Source organism: Podarcis tiliguerta (genome assembly GCF_965153285.1).
Source record: "Podarcis tiliguerta genome assembly, chromosome: 17".
NCBI lineage: Eukaryota > Metazoa > Chordata > Lepidosauria > Squamata > Lacertidae > Podarcis > Podarcis tiliguerta.
In genome coordinates, this window is record NC_139550.1 from 38654670 (window position 1) to 38675473 (window position 20804).

Consider the following 20804-nt stretch of genomic DNA (forward strand, 5'->3'; position numbering starts at 1 on the left):
CTCAGAGAGATTTCCCAGGGCCACAGAGCATGTCCTGAACTCTTGGTCCTCCAGACCAACTTCATTGGTGGATTCATATCTATCTGAATTTTAGATTGGAGCATTCTGGAAGAAGAATGACAGGCTGATGCCAAAGAGCCAATTATGAGTTCAGTCCCAGGCCAGGATCTCATGCCATGAAACACCTTTGTATGAAATTGGGTTTTACTGTGAGGCAGAGATTCGGCAGGCAAAGCAGCGGCTGCATGGGCAAGGTGGAGCTGGATTGCTCCACACCCTTGGTATATTCCTGTGTTGCTTTGGTTCTCCCAGCAGTTGAGCCCTGAAATGCACTTTGTAGGAGGCAGTGTGTGGGGTGGAAGAGAAATGGTTGATGCCCTGAGCTTTGCAAAGCGAAATATCTCTAGGGGGGTGTGCTTACCTCCCACCCAGGGGTCCTTTGCTGCGGAGCCACTTCCACAGTTTACCATAGGTGAACTGGTAAGTTTTTGGAGCTGAGACATTTTTCAGACTTAGTCCAAGCAAGTCTGGGTGGTGGATTGTTTGGCTGGCAGAAATCTCCTGGGATCAGATATCAAAGGGAAGGGAGAGGTAAGCAGGTTTGTGAAAGGGGTGTCTCCCATTTGACATTCACTACCCACCAGTCAATTTTACATTGGTTGGAAGGAGATGAAGTAAACTGGGGAGACGGGATTCATGGCTTCCCTAGCAATCCACCCTACGCAGAAGCATCTGTGGTCGTGGGGCTGCAGCCAGGCAGCCCTCCATCGTGCCTCTCAACCCAGTTCCAGTGGAGAAAGAAACACTTCTCTCCCACACCATTGTTCTTTACTTTTTAATTGCCATTTGTACATGTTTAAGTCCTTGTAAGGGACGTGGGTGGCGCTGTGGGTAAAACCTCAGCGCCTAGGACTTGCCGATCGTTAGGTCGGCGGTTCGAATCCCCGCGGCGGGGTGCGCTCCCGTTGCTCGGTCCCAGCGCCTGCCAACCTAGCAGTTCAAAAGCACCCCCGGGTGCAAGTAGATAAATAGGGACCGCTTACTAGCGGGAAGGTAAACGGCGTTCCGTGTGCTGCGCTGGCTCGCCAGATGCAGCGATGTCATGCTGGCCACGTGACCCGGAAGTGTCTTTGGACGGCGCTGGCTCCCGGCCTATAGAGTGAGATGAGCGCACAACCCTAGAGTCTGGCAAGACTGGCCCATACGGGCAGGGGTACCTTTACCTTTTTTAAGTGCTTGCAGCCCCCACCCCCAGACCCAGGCTTCTTCCAGTCCCAGCCACGAAGAGATGTCAGTAAGGACGGGGCTCCTGTATTGCTTCAGGAATGGCGCAGAACCAGAGTTGGCGTAGATGCAGCTTGCCAGGAGAAAACCTCCCCCAGCTGAGATTCTACAGAAAGTTGGAAGGTGCAGGAATTCTACACACACACATCCTCCAGCATCTCTTTTTCTTAAGTCTCTCCCCAGGTTTAAAGCTGCATACAGCACCACATACACGTGTGACTGTTCCCTTGGAGAAGCCGCCAACCCCAACCCCCTCCACCTCCACCTCTTGTGTGTCAGGGGACAGGGCTCATCCACTTACCGGACTTCGTGACGCCTGCAGCTGGGGTTGCAGTATTTCTTTCTGTGGCCAGGCTTCTGTGCCTTTAAGATCTGCTTGACGTCCTGAATTCTAACAGTTGCAACTTTCTGCACCACTGTCTCAATATGCCTGGCAAAGCTGTACCTATTAGATGTCTGCCTGTTGAGCAGCTCTTGGCACAGGATGCCCTGCTGGGAAGATGAAAACTGGCGGCTTTGCTCCAGTTCTTGTAAATATTTCCTCACAACAGTTTGAGAACTTAACTTGCTGGAAATTCTGTGTTAACACCTGACTGTGTTCTCTTCTTTAGATTTGCTCACTACTGCATCTGGATGAGACACCAAGCTGCCTGTTCATTGTTATTATTGTTTAATTGTACGTATCTTAAACTTACCCAGCATTCAGGTTGCATCTTTGCAGGCTTAACACTAGATGGCAGCAAAATTTGAGTTCTGATCTGCCTTCCTCCTACTTGGGGGCACTTTGGGAATTGCACGGCCGTCCACCCTGCCCCCCCCCGCCCTTCTTTAGTGGTTAAGGCAAGGCCAGTGTGGTTTCAGGGAGAGATGGGCAAATGCGGGTGCTAAGGAGTGGGGTTGGGGTGAGCAGAGACTGAGCTTTTTCTCGGGTGGGGTGGGGCTGGAAATTGGACTTTTGAATCCTGGCTTTTGTTCACAATGTTGGGCAGTGAGCTTGTGGTTCAATCACGGAGACTCAGGACTTCTTCTCTCTGCCCCAGGATTCAGTGTATTCACTCTGTTGTATTTTGCTCTTACTAAGTTCAAAGTAACGCATGAGTTGGATGTTGCTCAGTGGGTCATCTAGTTGAACCCCTACCTCTTCTACCAAGTTGAAGTGCGCCACCCAGAGGGTTACTGATTCTAAAGAAGTGGCAGGTTTGGCCCCTCGAATTCTGCTTCTAGAAAATTGGAAGAGAGAGTTGATTGAGGGAGGAGCTTGTGCCAGTGCTCCCTTATGCTGCTCTCAGAGTTGGAAATCACTGTGTTTAAATAATTGTGCAACCCAGAACTTTGGACCCAAAATAGGTATACACACACACACAGAGAGAGAGCGGAAATACAAATATACACAGGTATTAATAATTTGCCATTCTGATTTCAATTGAGAATATTTGAAATGAAATGCTTTATACTTTTTGGCATCACTTGACATTGTTTTGTTTTCAGTAGCCATCAAATATGAAATCTCTTCAGCTGTTGTTTCTCAGATACAAAGTACTATTATATGTCAGCTAACAAATTTTATTAAAATATCAACTGTCAAATATTAAATATTGAAATAAAATAGCATAGACAGCCAAGTCCGCAAATCAAATATTCAGAGACTATCCTTTGAATATGCAGGATTGAAATTCACAGAGGATAATATATAGAGGAATGTTGGGAGCAAATTGATTTCAGCTCTAGTGTTCTTAATCCTGAAACACAGACCCAGTTCACACATCACATGAAATCTGATTAAAATAAACTGTGATTATCATAGAATCGTAGAGTTGGAAAGGATCCCCAGGGTCATCTAGTCCAGCCCCCTGCAATGCAGGAATCTCAAACTTTTCACATGTACTACTGGCAAGCCAGGCGCCCCCCATCTTATATTTGTGCAGCTGGTTATTCCTGCCTATGTGAAGAACCTTACACTTGTCCCTCTTGAAATTCATTGTGTTAGTTTGGGCCCAGTTCTTCAATCAGTTCTGGAATCCCGATTCTGCATTTTGTAGCATTCGCTGCCCCTCCCAGTTTGGCGTCATTAGCAAATTTGATGACCATCCCCTCAATTCCTGCATCCAAGTCATTTATAAAGACGAAAAGCAATGGCCCCAGGCTCCAACTGTCACTTTTCCCAGGAAGATTAGGAACCGTTAGTGAGCACCCAATTTGTCCATCACATGATATTTCAGTTTGAATTAAACAGTGGTTTTAATGTGAATGAGCATCATGCTGTTGCACATAGCTCAGCAGTTCCCTCAGTGCTCCTGTGCTGTTGCTGCTCCATGGGCTGACTTGTGGTGTCATCTAAACCTGGGCTCATGATTTGTTTTCTTAAAACAAAACATGAGAAGTGAGTCAAAGAACAAACGGTTACTTTGAAGGAAATAAACCACACGTGCTGTCTGGGGACATCGGGAGGGCTATCCTCGTTTTTGTGATGTCTAAAGGAGGCGCCCACAGCTCCCTGCTGTGACTGGAGCAGACACAGGTCCTCTACCAATGTGTGTGGCACCATCAATTCTCGTTCACCCCTCAGTGAGACGGTGATAATTCTGTTATTATTTTTATTTTTAATGGATTTATAGTTTGCCTTCCCATGACAGGTTACAATATACTGTAACAATGCAATGAAGATCTGAATGGAGCTGGGGAAGGTTTGCAGCTTCTGCTTCCTGCTCTTAAATGCCATGCTGCAGGTGGGCAGACACAGGGCAGGGTGAAAAGGGGAGGTTGATTGCCCTGATCTTTCCCCACTCCTCAGCTGGCATTTCAGGGGCTGCCCTTTGGCTCTCCCATTTTGACCCACTTCCCACAGCCCTGGTTATAAAAAGACCGGGGGGGGGGGGATGCAGCTCTGCTGTTGCCAAGCAACGCTGCCCTGTGACTGCAGAAGGGAGCATCCGGCCCTGTGCGTCTGCAGGGATCCTCTGCCTGCCTGCCTGCCGAGGTTGGAGGGAGCGGGGCAGCGCACAGGACCCGGCAGGTAGAGCCTCTCTTTCTGTATGGGCAGCCATGCCACTTGAAGGTGGGTTTGCAGTGCTAGACTTGCCGACACCCATGCCCAGTCTTTGCCAGCACATATGGAGGCAGCTGCCCCCGCACTGCTTTGAGGGCTGCTTCTCACTTGGCATTTTATACTTGGATACAGAAACCAGGTACAAAATTATGCTTGCCTGGTAGCACCTGGCAACAATACCCATGCAGTTAAATAATTGCTTTTTTTGATTAAACACTTGGCATTTTGCAAAGAATTAAGCCTCAGCTTCAGTGTCTTTTGCTAAGAAAAGTGGGTATTTTAACACATGCATGCTATTTACAGCTGAATTAAGGCAGTTATTTTGTAACTGGGTCCAAATGAAAGAGACGTCCAGTCTAAATTGCACCTTAATTTAATTGTTTACATTTGTAGCCTTCCCAGACCCAATAGCTTGGGGTGTGTTAGATAATACTTTAAAATGCTCACCGTATGGATTTGACTTGGCATGCTTAAGGGCATATTCCCGATTTAGTTTTAGATGTATTGATGGTATTATTTATTAATCAATTTCATTAATTTCTATGAATTCTGAACTGCCCTTTGCCAAAGGGATCCCAGGGTGATTCTGCAGATCTACACAATTAAAACATCAGCATATGTAATGAAATAAATCAATCAAAACATTAAAATCTAAAATTAAAGTCAAAAAAAATTATTCCGTTTAAAACAATCCAGACAATTATTTCATAGTAGTGGATGTAATTTCTTATGTATGCTGCTGGACACACACAATTATTGATTGACTGACTGATTGGTTTGTTTGTTTGTTGCTCTGTTGTTCCTACTTCTATATCCCGCCTTCCTCCAAAGAGCCCATTTCCTCCTCACAGCAACCCTGTGAGTTAAGTTAATCTGAGAGGCAGTGGCTGGCCCAGAGTCACCCGGGGGGGGGGTTTAATGGCTGAGTGGGGCTTTGAACCCAGGCCTCCCAGGCCCCAGTCCATCACCCTCTTTTAGGCCTCTAGAGGTCATCACCAGCTCTTTCAGCCGAGCTCTAAAGGCAATAGAAAGTCAGTTCATACACTGCATATTCAGCTACAGTTTTGATATGCATGTGCTTAATACAGAAGCCCAATCAGTTGCCCATGTTTAATTGATTGACTAATTGAGTGGATATTTTTATCATTGTTATTTGTTGCTAAATTTATTTGTTGCTAAATTTATCCTTCACCAATGGATCCCAGGGCAGGTTATAACTATTTTTAAAAAAATTAAAACCCAGAGTTTAAAAAGTGAAAACAAATGACAGTCACAGGAAGAGAGTAGGTCTTGAAAACACCCATCTCCGGGGTCAAAGACCAGGGGGATTGGATTCTGCACTTACTCCAAGGAGCTCACGAGCAGCTTGCTTCTATCTTTATGATTACTACTACTATCATTATATCTATGTAAATGGAAGTTTACAAAGAACAGGTATGACAAGAGGGTTGCACTCTAAAATATTTCCCAGGAAACAACAGACATAGGAAAGAAATGGAGGCAAGGATCAGTAGCGGGGAAATATGTGGTGATTTCTATTACGTGGACTTAAGCTGAAGTATAAAGACTAGTGGGGTACCTGTATTTTACAGGGCCTGATCCATATTGCTTTAGCAGCAGGGATTCATAGATTCATAGAATTGTAGAATTGGAAGGGGCCACGAGGGTCATCTAGTCCAACCCTCTGCAATGCAGGAATCTCACCCAATGTGGGGATCAAACTCATGACCCTGAGATCAAGAGCCTCATGCTCTACCAACTGAACTATCTCAATTCCCATTTTCCAAATGGCAGGGATAATGACTTGCCACAACACATCCATGACAGAAGTGGGACTTGGACTATTTCCCACACCATGCTCACCTTCATTCTGGCATGCCCCCGGGCTGAGAGAGTGGAACATTGACAAGGAAGCAGGGACAGCATAAACTCTCAGCTCTGCGGGAAAGAGTGTATGGCTGGCACACCTACACCACATATATGTACCTGTCTTCTACAGTTTAACTGACGCAACTTCCTCCAAGGAATCCTGGGAACTGTAGGTTGCTGAGAATTCTGCATGTGAGACTCTAACAACCTTCACCAAACTACACTTCCCAGGAGTTCCTGAGGTGAAATAATCACCATTAATTCAGTTCAAATCAGTAAACCAGAGGTGCTGTTTTGCATCCAGCTTTGCTGAGAGTTTATTCCTCAGCTGTTTTCTTCCAAAGGACAAAGCACAACTTCAGGAGTAAATAAGGTATCTGTATGGATATACAGTACAGTATTGCACAGTCTCTACACCACAGTCAGGTGGGTCTCAGGATGGGAAAGACGCACATTGGCAGTGTGAACTGTGTTACAGGGGCTGGTCCTGTAGTTGAAGACATCTTCTTTTTGAAGCATTGTGCAATTTAAAGAAAAAGATCCATATGAAGGGAGAGCCAGGCCATGGAAGTTGCCCATCAACACTGAACGCCCTAGACAACAGGGCACCTGGTCCTAGTCTTCCCCAGCATGGAGAGATGCACTGCAGTGCTGTTTAAATTGTAGTAATTATTTCTGCCAGTCTACATATCTATCTCTATTTTCCATTTAAATTATAGTAAAAAGATTCTTTCGTTTAACAAAATGTATATGGTGTATGATTGTATGTTTAAAGCAGGCACCAAAAAGAGAACAGGGAGGCACCTGCCTGATGTCAGCAAGCAGGGAGTTGTTACAAAGTACAGGTGCTGCCACATTAAAATATTACAACTCTAATTAGTATAATACAACTATTTTAATTTAAATAGAAATACAATGCATCTTAGCGGGGGAGACTGTGACTAGGTGGCTTATTTGCTTGCTCAGTCCAGGTGATAACTATTAGTGGTCAACTTCGAGGCCTTTGCTCTCACTTCTTGAAAGTATTTTTGAACCTGATACAAGGCCACCCTACCAAGTGCCCATTTTCTTTGCGTAGCTGTTCCCCTTTTCAGAGAGGCAGCAGCACCTTTTTGACATCTGCAAACCATTAAACCACCCACCACCCACATTTCAGACCTACTGTATTTGCATGTTTAGCAACCAAAGTTGCTCGCAGCCAGAAAAGAGGGAGAGAAACAAAACCCTCAGAGGTTCATGTGTAGGCAATCAAGTCTATTGAAGAAAACTTTGCTGCATGTCATTTCAGGCATGAAGGATTGGTGTGAGAGGCATGGCAAGATCCGTAGAAATAATAATAATAATAATAATAATAATAATAATGCATTGTACAGATATGAACATTTCTTCTATACCTGAGACCTTAGAATTCTTATAACAGCCCCACTTTGGAGTCATGTGAGATGATGGGGCATTTAACAAATGTCCATGATGAGACAAGATTGGTCCATGAGCCAGGGGTTTCCCACCCCTCATAGTAAAAAAATAAAAATCACACAAAGTGTTTCACATACTTCCGTTAATAAACTTTGAGACCACTTTAGCAATCAGTATTGCCATCTCCATCCTGCAGGTAGTGACTTTGTAGCAGAGACATAAGAACATAAGAGCCCTGCTGAATCAGACGAAAAGCAGATCTAATCCAGCAGATCTTGTTTCTCACAGCGCTAGCCAGGTGCCCATTGAAAGTCCACAGCCAATACCCCTCTTCTGCGCTTGTTCTCCAGCAACTGATGTTGAGGAGCATGATTCCTTTGCTGTGGCTTGTGGCTCACACAAATAAAGAGTCTCTCTCTCTCTCCCCCTCTCCAGGAGAGTTATAATGCCCCTGAGTCTAGAAGCAGGATAGCACCCTACACCCCCAATTACTTTTCTCCTAGCTGATCCCACTTTCAATACAGGAGATAATTTCTGTAAGATTTGTATACTGGGAGCCCCCTCTCCGTATCCATTTTCTCAACATGGGGGCCAATTATTGAGAGGAGAGAAGACCAAGGAAAGGGGTGGCAGCGAGGTTGGAGAAAGCTTGGTTTATGTTATCTATCATATGCTCATATGCTATCATATGTTCACAAATTTGTAAAATTTAAATTGAGTTATTGTTTTTTAAAGCCACTGACTGAAGAAAAGGGTTGGCATTACAGAGTTCAGTCTGGCTGGGCTTCTTGCTTTGGTTCAGTATGAGGTGAACACGAGATGGATGCTGTTAAGTGCTGCAGGAAGGCTGGAATTCAGGAAAAGCCAGTTGGAAACCAGCTGTCTGCTCTGTGTTGCAGGACCCTGGGGAGTTTGGCTGCAGCGTGAGCGTGCATTGAGTGTACGTGTTGGCACGGGAGGTGGGGGGCACACAGCTCCCTCCCTCGGCTGGCGGAGTCGCCATTCAGGACAGCAGGTGCTGTGGGGTGTCTCTGGTCGCCGCTCACTCAAACAGGGCTGGAAATCTGGGGGAACAGCTGAGGCTCCAGAGAGCTCAAACGCGGCAGCAAAGGGCTCTGGGAGCTCAGCTCTGCACAGTGAATTTGAGGGGGGGGGGATTTCTACTGCCAAGGACTCTGAGCGTTGGTGTGGACTGAACGACTGGAACTTGGTTGCGTTGTGCCTGCTGGGACCTTAATGGGGGTGGGCAGCATGCAAATGATTTCTCCTGACACAGCCAAGGAAAGACAACCTTCACTCCTCTCATGCCACCACAAGTAGTTTGCTCCCTGTGACTCGGCATCTGCCCCCGTCCTGGACGCTGGATGTGGCGGTACTGCATCTCGGTGCGCACCCTGAGGTATCTATCCTTCCCAGCATATTGGCATGAGTCATGGGGAAAGAGGGCAGCGCCAGGTTAGAAGAAACAAAGTGGGTCTTCGCTTAGATGCGATCAGGAGGGGGCGGGAGTGAGCATAATGGAACTCTGCAACAGACACTGGGATTAGTTTGGAAGATATGGGGACACCTTGCATTCTGTCTGCTTTGCCCACAGATGGAACCTAAAATGCATTATTTGGTTCGTTCGTTGCCTATCTAGCCTGTTCTGTTCCTGGGACTAGGGAATAGCACTTGGCACCCCATTCATCTTCCCAATGTCACTAGGAAGGAGGTTGCTCTTGTTCCCGTTTTGCAGATTAGGGGCTGGCACTAGAGAGCTAGAGGCTGGCTCATGGCCCAACCAGAAGAGTGGTCTCTGGGGCTGCTCAAAGTTTATGCTGTGTGTCTGCTGCTCACCCATCCCATTCCAGAGGCAGCTGCCCTTCCACATTGGATTCTGCTTGGGCTAAGGCAGCCTTACCTTTAATTTAAATCAGTGTCTGTCAGGGTGCAGATTCTGGATGGTATTAAAGGTGTTAGAGAGAGAGGCAGGCAGGTGTAACCTCTGGAAGGCACAACCCACCAGGAAATGGTCCTCTGCAAGCTTCAGAGCTGGCAGTGATAAGGGGATGGTGGTGCCGGCACTGATGGAGAAAGCCGCTGGCTCTCATCTTTTCTGTGGCAAGAGGTAGTGACTATGGCCCCTATGGCTGAAGGGTGTGAAAGGAGGCCAAGCCAGACACTGAGAACAGGTCCTGCCAAGGAGGACACAGTGACTCAGGAAGAGAAGAACTGCCTGGGGGATGTGCTGTTTGTTCTTCAGCTATGACAGGAATGCACACTGGCAGGGCACAATGCTTGCTGTCTACTGGTTCAACAGGCTACTCCAGTCCCTGCAGGGGGCACTCCTAGGGTGCCTCTCAGGTGTCTTGGCCTCTAAGCAGAGGTGGCCCCATCATGAGGCCAGGCGAGGTGGTGATTTGGGGTGTCATTAAGGGCTAGAAGACAAGGCAGAGCTGATCCCGCAGGTTCCCCAATGAAATTAATGGGAACCATGCCTGAGAACTTCATGACAGCTTGACTTGAGGTTCACGAGAGGGGATGCCATTTAGATTTTAGGCCTCAGTACCAAAATGTCGTGGGCTGGTGCTGGAGGCTCATGATGCTGGTCAAATGAGCCAGCTGTTGCATGACACTCCTGGTGATGATTGGGAAGAATGTATAAGGAACTAGGCTGTGTAACGACTTTGTAGTCAAGGGAATTGGGTGGCAGGGGGAGAACTGAAGAGGAAATTGAAAGAGGAAGCTGCCAGATGGGAACAGAACACTTGGGTGGGGCGTCTCAGTTGGAAACCCCCCTCCCCCACTACAAGGGACATGCAGAACTGAAGACTACAAGAAAGCCATGTCCTTGATGCAGGGGAGACGAAGGCAGTGGAATTAGAGTGAGGAGCAGCTGTGCTGGGATGAGTCTCCATGAATGATTAGCAAGTAACTTCCTGCTATATCTGTGTTGGTTGGTGTTAGACAAAGAAGTTTGGGAAGCAACTGCAGTTTCCAGGACCAGCAAGAGCAGGGGGAAGTTACAACAGCAGCTGTTCCAGGCCTAAAGATCAGGCCCAGGCCGAGAGGCTGCTATAGCAAGGAAGGGACTAAAGCCTGGGGAAGAAGAGCTGCCTGCCAGGCTGGAAGGGGGATGTGAGACCTTTCAGCTGGACGGGTGCCATTCCCTATGAATCATGAGCGAGAGGAGCACCCAGGTCCTGAGCGCAGTTACTTCTGGGTTATGCTGCATATCATGGGGTGGGGGGTGGGCTGGAAGCAGTGAAAGACAGGCAGTGAAAGACACACAGAGACCCTGCAAGTGTCCCTATTCCTTAGGGTGTCCCTATTTTCATTAGAGAAATGTTGGGGGGTATGGAGTATCCAACCTGCAAGCCGTCTGAAGGCAAACCTGTATAAGGAATGTTTTTTTTTAAAATGTTTAATGTTTTATTATGTTTTTATATATGTTGGAAGCTGCCCAGAGTGACTGGGGCAACCTAGTAAGATGCGTGTGGTATAAATAGTAAAATTATCATGATGGAATGGGACGTCACTATTTTTGCCAGAGAAATGTTGGAGGGTATGCACTGGGTGGGTTGGAAGCAATGTCCAGGCTTGTGCTGCTTCCCATCTGCACACACACCCATCCTGCATGCCCCCCCCATATTCACCCCCCTCCCTTTGGCAACCACTCCCCTTTAAAAGAAGATACACAGTAGCTTCAGGGAGGTGGCCGTGTTGGTCTGAGGCAGTAGAAATATATATAATTTTTTTTTAAAAAAATGTCCAGTAGCACCTTAGAGACCAACTAAGTTTGTTCTTGGTGTGCATGCAGACTTCTTCAGATACCAGATATTTCGTGCATGCACACGAAAGCTCATACCAAGAACAAACTCAGTTGGTCTCTAAGGTACTTCTGGACAATTTATTTATTTTATATATTTCTACACAGTAGCTTGACTGAACGACTAAACAACAACAACACAGTAGCTTGTGTAATTTCAAGCCGCTGCCAGGCCACTCCTGCCTAGGAGGACCCTGGCTGTAGGTGTTTAGGGTTGCAGCTGTGGCAGCCCAGGTCTTGGTAGTTTCAGTTGACAAGGATAACAGCTACAAGAGATGGATGGATGGTTGGGTCCAAGATTGTGGTGGTGGTTGCTCCCAGTTTTATGTTTACAGGTTTCCAGTGCAGCAGGCTAGAGCTGCAGGAAGCTGAAAATGGGAGTCCCTCACGTTTTATCTTTTTGCACTGTGACTGTTCTCAAAAACGGAGTGTCTCTGTTTGTTTGATTGCTTTTTATGAAGTCAACACTAGATGGGAGCCCTGGCTTCAGTGGGAAGAAGATTTAAGTAATCAAATGAGGGAAACAGATGTTGGGGAAGGTCAAGTGGGGCCTCTTGCTGCAGCTGCTCAGATCCAAGGTAGCCTTTCCATGAGTCCCTGGGCAGTAGATTCAGGTTATACCTGAAGACAAGCAGAGGTAGCCAGCTGTGATCCATGAGATGCAGTCAGTTGGTAAGTTCTCTCGCAGAAGGAACAGGAAAGGAAGTTTCAGGAGGGCTTGTGCCAGAGGATTTCCCAGCGAATTTCAAGTGGGGGTGGGGGGGTTCACTTTTGTCAAAACTGGCCCACCAATTTGGCTGTATTCGATTTCATTGGGAGGGGCAAACTTCCAAGGTATGTGTAGTTATAACTGAGGCTAAGGGTGTGCGGCACAGTGAATTTTAAGAGCATTGGTTGTGGTTACTTCTGTTTATCTCTTAACTATAACAATATCATCAAGACAAAACAAGCAGGCACCACATTTTAAAAGCAAATGCTTACCAAACACACAGGACTATTTAATTGTGTATAACAGTAGTCACTCAGAGTGCACAACCTGCAAATTGGTCAAAGACATCAGTGCTCCAGAAGATCAATTGCATGTGTCTAAAACACTGGAGAAGTGAAAAGTCCCCTTTCTGAAGCAGCATGCCTATTGAGCAAAATATGTACAAGTGAGAAGGCGCAGCTGGCATGGGGGGGGGGTGCTTCTCTAGCCCCATAGCCAGCCTTATCATGAGGGTTCAGGGTGGATAACATCAACTTTCCCAACATGAGAGGTCACCCTTATTCCCATTTTACAGTTTGAGGAACTGAGGTAGAAAGGGGGCCACTTGCCCAAGCAGGGATGCCAACTTGAATAAAATATTGGGGGGACCCAGGTATGTCCTGCCCCACATAGTCACATGATGTGGTGCACACGCAACATTTGAATGGCACTTTTGAAAAAATTGATAAATAATTTAAAAACACACACATTTGAATGGCACTGCCTATCAACTTGGGGGGGGGGGTTGGCTCCCTCAAATATTATATTAGGGGGTGAAGGGACCTCGGCCCCTATGAGTTGGCTCCTATGTGCCCAAGGCTACCATACTGAACTGGGATTCGAATTCAGGAATTCCACGTCTGAGGTGCCAGCTCCTGAACTATGTTGCCTCCCATGCATGCAGAGGCTCAACAGCTGCCCCCTCCCTCTTAGTTGCCATTCCTTTTCCAGACCTGGGGATGGGTTCCCACTTTTTAAAAGAATGACTTTGTTTCTGCAGCTTTTTAACAGTAGCCTAAAATTCAAAAATGGGACGCGGGTGGTTCTGTGGGTTAAACCACAGAGCCTAGGACTAGCTGATCAGAAGGTCAGCAGTTCGAATCCCAGCAACGGGGTGAGCTCCCATTGTTCAGTCCCTGCTCCTGCCAACCTAGCAGTTCGAAAGCACGCCAAAGTGCAAGTAGATAAATAGGTACCACTCCGGTGGGAAGGTAAACGGTGTTTTCGTGCGCTGCTCTGGTTCACCAGAAGCAGCTTAGTCATGCTGGCCACATGACCTGGAAAAACTGTCTGCGGACAAACGCCGGCTCCCTCAGCCAGTAAAGCGAGATGAGCGCCGCAACCCCAGAGTCAGGCACGACTGGACCTAATGGTCAGGGGTCCCTTTACTTTTACCTTTAAAACTCAAAAATATAGCAGCTTGATGTTTTTGCTGGCGGAGAAAAGCTTCTCCTGATAATTTTTTGTATGCCAGGCTGCTATGAAGCCCCCCCACATTATGTCTTCAACAGCTGCATATTGGGAAGAATTTCACATGCTAAATTTGTCTCTTGTGTAACCATTAAAGGCAGAGGTGCTCTGACAGGGGGAAAAAGATAGCAACTCAACTCCCTAATACATTATTTCTGCTCTCAGAGCTGGAGACAGAACTGTTGAAGATCAAGATACAGAACCTTTATCTTCTTTGCAGTGGACCACCTGGCAGCAAAGGAGAGCTTGAAGTCTGTAATCACAACAAACATTGAGCAGTTATTGTGAGCTGTGGCTGGCCTGCTCTGCTCTGAGCACACCTGGTTTTAGTACCTGGGCAGCTGTCCCAACTCCAGGAAAAGGCTCTAGGTTAAAGGCTGCTCTGCACAATGCGATGGGACGTCATGATGTTGCAGCATGGCACGTGCACACTGTGCACCCACAGTCTGGGGCCCAAGTCAGCGCTGCTGGGAGAGAGAGAGTTTTGGTATGCGGGGGCACTCAGTCATGGGAGCCCCCACCTGCAAGCGAAAGTGGAGCAGGCCAGGTTTACCAGCTGAGTCTGAACTAGCTCTCTGGTTTCTGCTGCTTGCTGTGTCTGTCATAGTTTATGGTGAATAGGGCAGCCACTTCTGCATTACCACAGATATGAATATGCTAATATTTATGTATAGATACAAATGTAAAAATAATTACTATCAGAACTTAAGAGAAGCAGTGTGGGATAAGACCAAAGGTCCATCTAGTCCAGCCCTCTCTTCTCAGAGAACGGCCATCCTACACTGCATCCCTCCCTGCTGGAGAAGACCGTCTGTGGCCACTGCAGCCAGGTAACCTCTGTGCCTGCTAAGGCTGCCGCCGCCCACGTGCTCTCTGTGCATGGGTCGTTATCTTTAAAATAGCCCTTCAAAAAGAGGATGCCTTCCAATTAAGGACTGTTCTCTATAAAGTAGAACATATCGTCACTTCAGTAGTGAAAACAAATGAACACTATTCATTCTTGTGGGAGAAAAACGGTCTAGTAGTTTAGAGCAAAGGAAGGGGTCTGGGACCAGAACTTGTGGGTTTGCTCCATAGTTAAGACACATACTAGGAGTGTTAGGCTGTGCCAATGTGAGAGTAATTGTGCATGCAGTGTTTGTAAGAGAGAGAAACTTTGGGCTATTTATAGTGTGGGTGTGACAGATGACATGGCCTTTGTGTTTTGCGTGCTGGGTGTGGAAATTCTGGATTGTGGGTGACTCTTTGGGGGCTGTTCTCCTTGGCCAGTGGTTAAGCCTATTCAATCATGTCAGATGAGTTTAGCAAGTGCTCACCCAACTAATAAGATGCTAGACTGACGCAAACCTTCCCCAGCACAAACTGCTCAAGCAGGAATGTCCTACAGCTAGTGACCAATAGCCCTTCCTGTTCTGTATCCTGATCATAGAATCATAGAGTTGGAAGAGACCACAAGGGTCATCGAGTCCAACCCCCTGCCAAGCAGGAAACACCATCAGAGCACTCCTGACATATGGTTGTCAAGCCTCTGCTTAAAGACCTCCAAAGAAGGAGACTCCACCACACTCCTTGGCAGCAAATTCCACTGTCGAACAGCTCTTACTGTCAGGAAGTTCTTCCTAATGTTTAGGTGGAATCTTCTTTCTTGTAGTTTGTATCCATTGCTCCGTGTCCGCTTCTCTGGAGCAGCAGAAAACAACCTTTCTCCCTCCTCTATGTGACATCCTTTTATATATTTGAACATGGCTATCATATCACCCCTTAACCTCCTCTTCTCCAGGCTAAACATGCCCAGCTCCCTTAGCCGATCCTCATAAGGCATTGTTTCCAGGCCTTTGACCATTTTGGTTGCCCTCCTCTGTACACGTTCTAGTTTGTCAGTGTCCTTCTTGAACTGTGGTGCCCAGAACTGGACACAGTACTCCAGGTCAGGTCTGACCAGAGCAGAATACAGTGGCACTATAACTTCCCTTGATCTAGATGCTATACTCCTATTGATGCAGCCCAGAATTGCATTGGCTTTTTTAGCTGCCGCGTCACACTGTCGGCTCATGTCAAGTTTGTGGTCAACCAAGACTCCTAGATCCTTTTCACATGTACTGCTCTCAAGCCAGGTGTCACCCATCTTGTATTTGTGCCTCTCATTTTTTTTGCCCAAGTGCAATACTTTACATTTCTCCCTGTTAAAATTCATCTTGTTTGTTTTGGCCCAGTTCTCTAATCTGTCAAGGTCGTTTTGAAGTGTGATCCTGTCTTCTGGGGTGTTAGCCACCCCTCCCAGTTTGGTGTCATCTGCAAATTTGATCAGGATGCCCTTGAGTCCATCATCCAAGTCGTTGATAAAGATGTTGAATAAGACCGGGCCCAAGACAGAACCCTGTGGCACCCCACTAGTCACTCTTCTCCAGGATGAAGAGGAACCATTGATGAGCACCCTTTGGGTCCGGTCAGTCAGCCAGTTACAAATCCACTGAGTGGTAGCATAGTCAAGACCGCATTTTACCAGCTTCTTTACAAGAATATCATGGGGCACCTTGTCAAATGCCTTGCTGAAATCAAGGTAGACTACATCCACTGCGTTCCCTTCATCTACCAGGCTTGTAATTCTGTCAAAAAATGAGATCAGGTTAGTCTGACATGACTTATTTTTCAGAAATCCATGCTGACTATTGGTGATCACAGCATTCCTTTCTAGGTGCTCACAGATTGTTTGCTTAATGATCTGCTCCAGAATCTTCCCTGGTATTGATGTTAGACTGACTGGGCGGTAATTATTTGGGTCCTCTCTTTTCCCCTTTTTGAAAATAGGGACAACATTTGCTCTCCTCCAGTCTGCCGGGACTTCGCCTGTTCTCCAGGAATTCTCAAAGATGACTGCCAGTGGTTCTGAGATCACATCTGCCAGTTCTTTTAATACTCTTGGATGCAGTTCATCTGGCCCTGGAGACTTGAATACATCTAAACTAGCCAAGTATTCTTGTACTATCTCCTTAGTTATTCTGGGCTGTGTTTCCTCTGCTGAATCATTTCCTCCAAATTCTTCAGGTCGGGCATTGTTTTCTTTATCGGAGAAGACTGAGGCAAAGAAGGCATTGAGGAGTTCAGCCCTTTCTGTGTCCCCTGTTTGCATTTCACCATCTTCTCCTCTGAGTGACCCCACTGTTTCTTTGTTCTTCCTTTTGCTACGAACATACCCATAGAAGCCTTTTTTGTTGCTTTTAACCTCTCTAGCAAGCCTGAGTTCATTCTGTGCTTTAGCTTTTCTGACTTTGTGTCTACACGTGCTGGCTATTTGTTTGAATTCCTCTTTGGTGGTTTCCCCCCTTTTCCATTTTTTGTACACATCCTTTTTTAATCTTAACTCAGTTAAAAGTTCTTTAGATAGCCACCCTGGCTTCTTTAGGCACCTTCCATGTTTCCGTCTCATTGGTATTGCCTGAAGTTGTGCTTTTACTATCTCCCTCTTAACAAACTCCCAGCCATCATGAACTCCCTTTCCTTTTAGTATTACTGTCCATGGGATCTCACCCAGCACTTCCCTAAGTTTTATGAAGTCGGCTTTCTTAAAGTCAAGAAATTGAGTCCTAGTATGCTTGGCTGCTCCTTTCCGTTGTATAGTAAACTTCAGAAGAGCATGATCACTTGCGCCTAATGATCCTTCCACTTCTACCCCACTAACCAGGTCATCAACATTGGTTAGGACCAGATCTAAAATGGCTGTTCCTCTTGTTGCTTCTCCCACTTTCTGGACAATGAAGTTGTCTGCAAGGCCAGTGAGGAATCTGTTTGACCTTATGCTCTTGGCTGAGTTTGACATCCAACAAATATCCGGGTAATTGAAGTCCCCCATTACTACTATCTCCCTTCCTTTTGCATGCTTGGCCATCTGTTCCAGGAAGGCATCATCTATGTCCTCCGTTTGGCTTGGGGATCTATAGTAAACTCCCACAATGAGGTCACTATTATTCTTCTCTCCCTTAATTTTGACCCAAATGCTCTCACTTTGGCTTTGAGATTCTAAATCTTGGATCTCTTCACAGGTATACACATCCCTGACATATAACGCCACTCCTCCTCCTTTCTTGTCTGGTCTGTTTCTCTGAAATAGATTGTATCCCTCCATTTTTACATTCCAATCGTGGGACTTATCCCACCAGGTTTCAGTGATGCCTATTATGTCATATTTAGTTTGCTGTACCAAGAGCTCAAGCTCATCTTGTTTATTTCCCATGCTTTGTGCATTAGTGTACAGACATTGAAGTCCATTAGTCATTCCCCCGTGTCTCTTATTTAAGGATTTTTTCCTCCCACCACTAGGTCTGCTTGCTGTTTGCTCCATTTGGTCTATGACATTTGGATGATCATCTTCATCAATTAATAGACTCCTACCTTCAGGAGCACTGTCTCCCTCCCCCGCATTAGTCAGTTTAAAGCCCTCCTGATGAGGTTTCTTAGTTTTTTGGCAAAAACATTCCTCCCAACCGTTGTGAGGTGCAGCCCATCGCTTGCCAGAAGTCCATCCTCAAGAAACTGCAGTCCGTGATCTAAGAATCCAAACCGTTCCTGTTTACACCATTTGCGAAGCCAGCTGTTTACTTCCACTATTTTCCTCTCTCTCCCTGGGCCACGTCGTTCAACTGGGAGGACAGATGAGATGACGATTTGTGCATTTAATTGCTTCAATTTCCTGCCCAGAGCCTCGTAGTCTCTTTTGATCTTCTGGAGGCTATTGCTTGCAGTGTCATTGGTTCCCACATGAACCAAGAGGAAGGGGTATTTGTCAGTGGGTTTTATGATTCCTTGCAGTCGTTCAGTTACATCTTGGATCTTAGCCCCGGGGAGACAGCACACTTCCCGAGACATCTTGTCAGGCCCACAGATCACTGCTTCTGTTCCCCTCAGTAAGGAATCCCCTATCACCACTACACGCCTTCTCTTAGGTTTGGTCAGGGTTCTTCCGTGAGCGGTCCGTTCCAAGGTCGCCTGCACATTCCCTGAGGACTGACTTTGCTGCTCATCTTCATATACGTGATCGACTGTAATGAGGGAGAGATCCTCAAATGGAGTCTGCTCTTCGTCTTCCATGCTAGGGGAGAGGACCTCAAGGATCAGCAAGGAGGAGAAGGACCACCCCCTACACCTTGTGCCCTGATCTGTAGCAGCGGCCTTATGTGGATTATAACACAAGGATTCTGTTGGGTAAGCAAAAGGAGTTCCTTTTGAACACACCAAGCTGAAGGTGGCAGGAAGAGAGGTATAAATTAAGAGTTGCAACCAAAGGTGGTTTAAAGTGACTTTTTGGAAGATGCGGCAGGTCCTGCCTGGCCGGGGGGGGGGGCGGCTTCTTATCTCTCTAGTGCAGGGGTCTGCAACCTTTAAGACAAAAAGAGCCACTTGGACCCGTTTCCGAAGGAAAAAAAAAACCTGGGAGCCGCAAAACCATTGCGACATTTAAAGCATGCACGCCGCTGCCCTCCGATCTGACAGCAGGTGGGAAGGTGACGTCGGGACGGTGCGTGACTAACGCATGCACTGCCCCCATGAGACGTCACAGCCAGAACAGCGCCCGCCACAGTGGGGAGTGTCAGGGCGCACAATGCGCCTCCTCCCCTCGCTAGTATCCGCCCCGGAGCCGCGGCAAAGGTGTAAAAGAGCCACATGCGGCTCCGGAGCCGCGGGTTGCAGACCCCTGCTCTAGTGAGTGTATCTCTCTTTTCACACATGTTTATATTGACTTTAACAACTTGGCTTAATCCCAAGGTTCTGGTGGGATTTCAGTTGACCTGCAGTTTGATACGAAGAAATTAATGTCCTTCTCTAGCCTGTCTTAGTTCAGTGTAAGGATGTCCCCTAGGATTATTGGTGTATGAAAATATTAGTTATTGCTTGTGGTTTAGCTCTGTGACTTTACAGAGAGAGAGAAGCATGAGTTGAGGTTCAGTGACACAACAAGCCAGACTATGTCTTGTTCGTTTGTGGCATGGCAGAAATCGGAATAACTTTTGAGCAGCATTTTGAGCACATCAAACCATTAAACTATCATTAATGTGATGAGAGAACCAGGTCAGTACTGCATATGCAAAGCATTTTGAATTCTCAAAGTATTTGATCAGTGTGAAATTAATGGTAACTCACAGAGCTCAACATGGAAGAACATAAAGCCCTTGTTGGATCAAACCAGAGGTCCATCTAGTAATCCTTTTTCTAACATGTCCAGCCCAATCCCTTTAGGAAGTCCATAAACAGGACACGAGGGAGGCATCTCTCTCTCATTGTTTGTCACCCAGCAACCTGGAGGTGCTCTGCCTTAAGCGTTGGGTATTCTGTATTTAGTAGAGGTTGATATGCCCAACTGCCATAAATGTATCCCATGTTTCTGTCAGATCTGTGCATTATTTAATAAATTGCAAGTGGTTATGTTTCTGGTTCTGCACCTTGAATATATGTCTGTGGTTCTCAAACTGTTTTCTCTGGGCCACACTTTCAAGATAAAAATTTGCTTGCATTACACCATTTTTTTATTGATAAGGGAAATACATTGGGAAACTCCTGGCAGGGCTTGATTTGTAACATAGAACACAACTACCGTACTTTGTTATATGATCATGGGACATCTGGAAAGTATAAACCAACGCAGCTACGTCAGAACATGAATCATTCACATAATAAGGTAAAGGTATATATAATTATAAAGGAGCCTCTTACTTAAGCAGTGCTTTTTTCTGGAGGTACTCTGCTTTTGCTGGGTAAATATATTAGGTCTAATTTGAGGCAAACAAACTCTCATCTCCTCATCAACACAAATAAGCCCTTTTCTTTTCTGATCTTTCATATTTGTCAGAGTTGAAAATTCCTGTTTGCAACAGTATGTCATGGTGAACTGTAGAAGAATAGACAAAGCCCTCTCTTCAAACGGCGATTCTGGGTCACAACTAGGATTGTCCTCAGTATCACTTGATGCTTTTGCTCTCATTTTGAAAAAAATATAAATCCATATTCTAAAAAATATGTATTTTGATACTATGTGTTCAGTGTTTTAATTTGTTGGAAGCTGCCCAGAATGGTTGAGACAACTCAGTCAGATGGGTGACAGACAGACAGACAGACAGACAGACAGACAGACAAACAAACAAACAATTTGTCCTTGAATCTTCCTGCCACAC

General features: G+C 46.3%; 1 protein-coding gene across 10 annotated transcripts in view; it reads left to right on the forward strand.

Annotated features, from left to right (window-relative positions):
• The window catches only part of IQSEC2 (IQ motif and Sec7 domain ArfGEF 2), a 151969-nt gene that overhangs the window by 83815 nt on the left and 47350 nt on the right, over window positions 1-20804 (forward strand). The window contains exon 1 of one of the 10 annotated variants that reach the window (XM_083420955.1): window positions 10500-10525. The exons of the other annotated variants lie outside the window; for them this stretch is intronic. Coding sequence (XP_083277081.1) covers window positions 10515-10525 — 11 coding nt within the window. The 5' untranslated portion in view covers window positions 10500-10514. Of the gene's footprint in view, window positions 1-10499; window positions 10526-20804 lie in introns of those variants that run through there. 10 annotated transcript variants of the gene reach the window in all.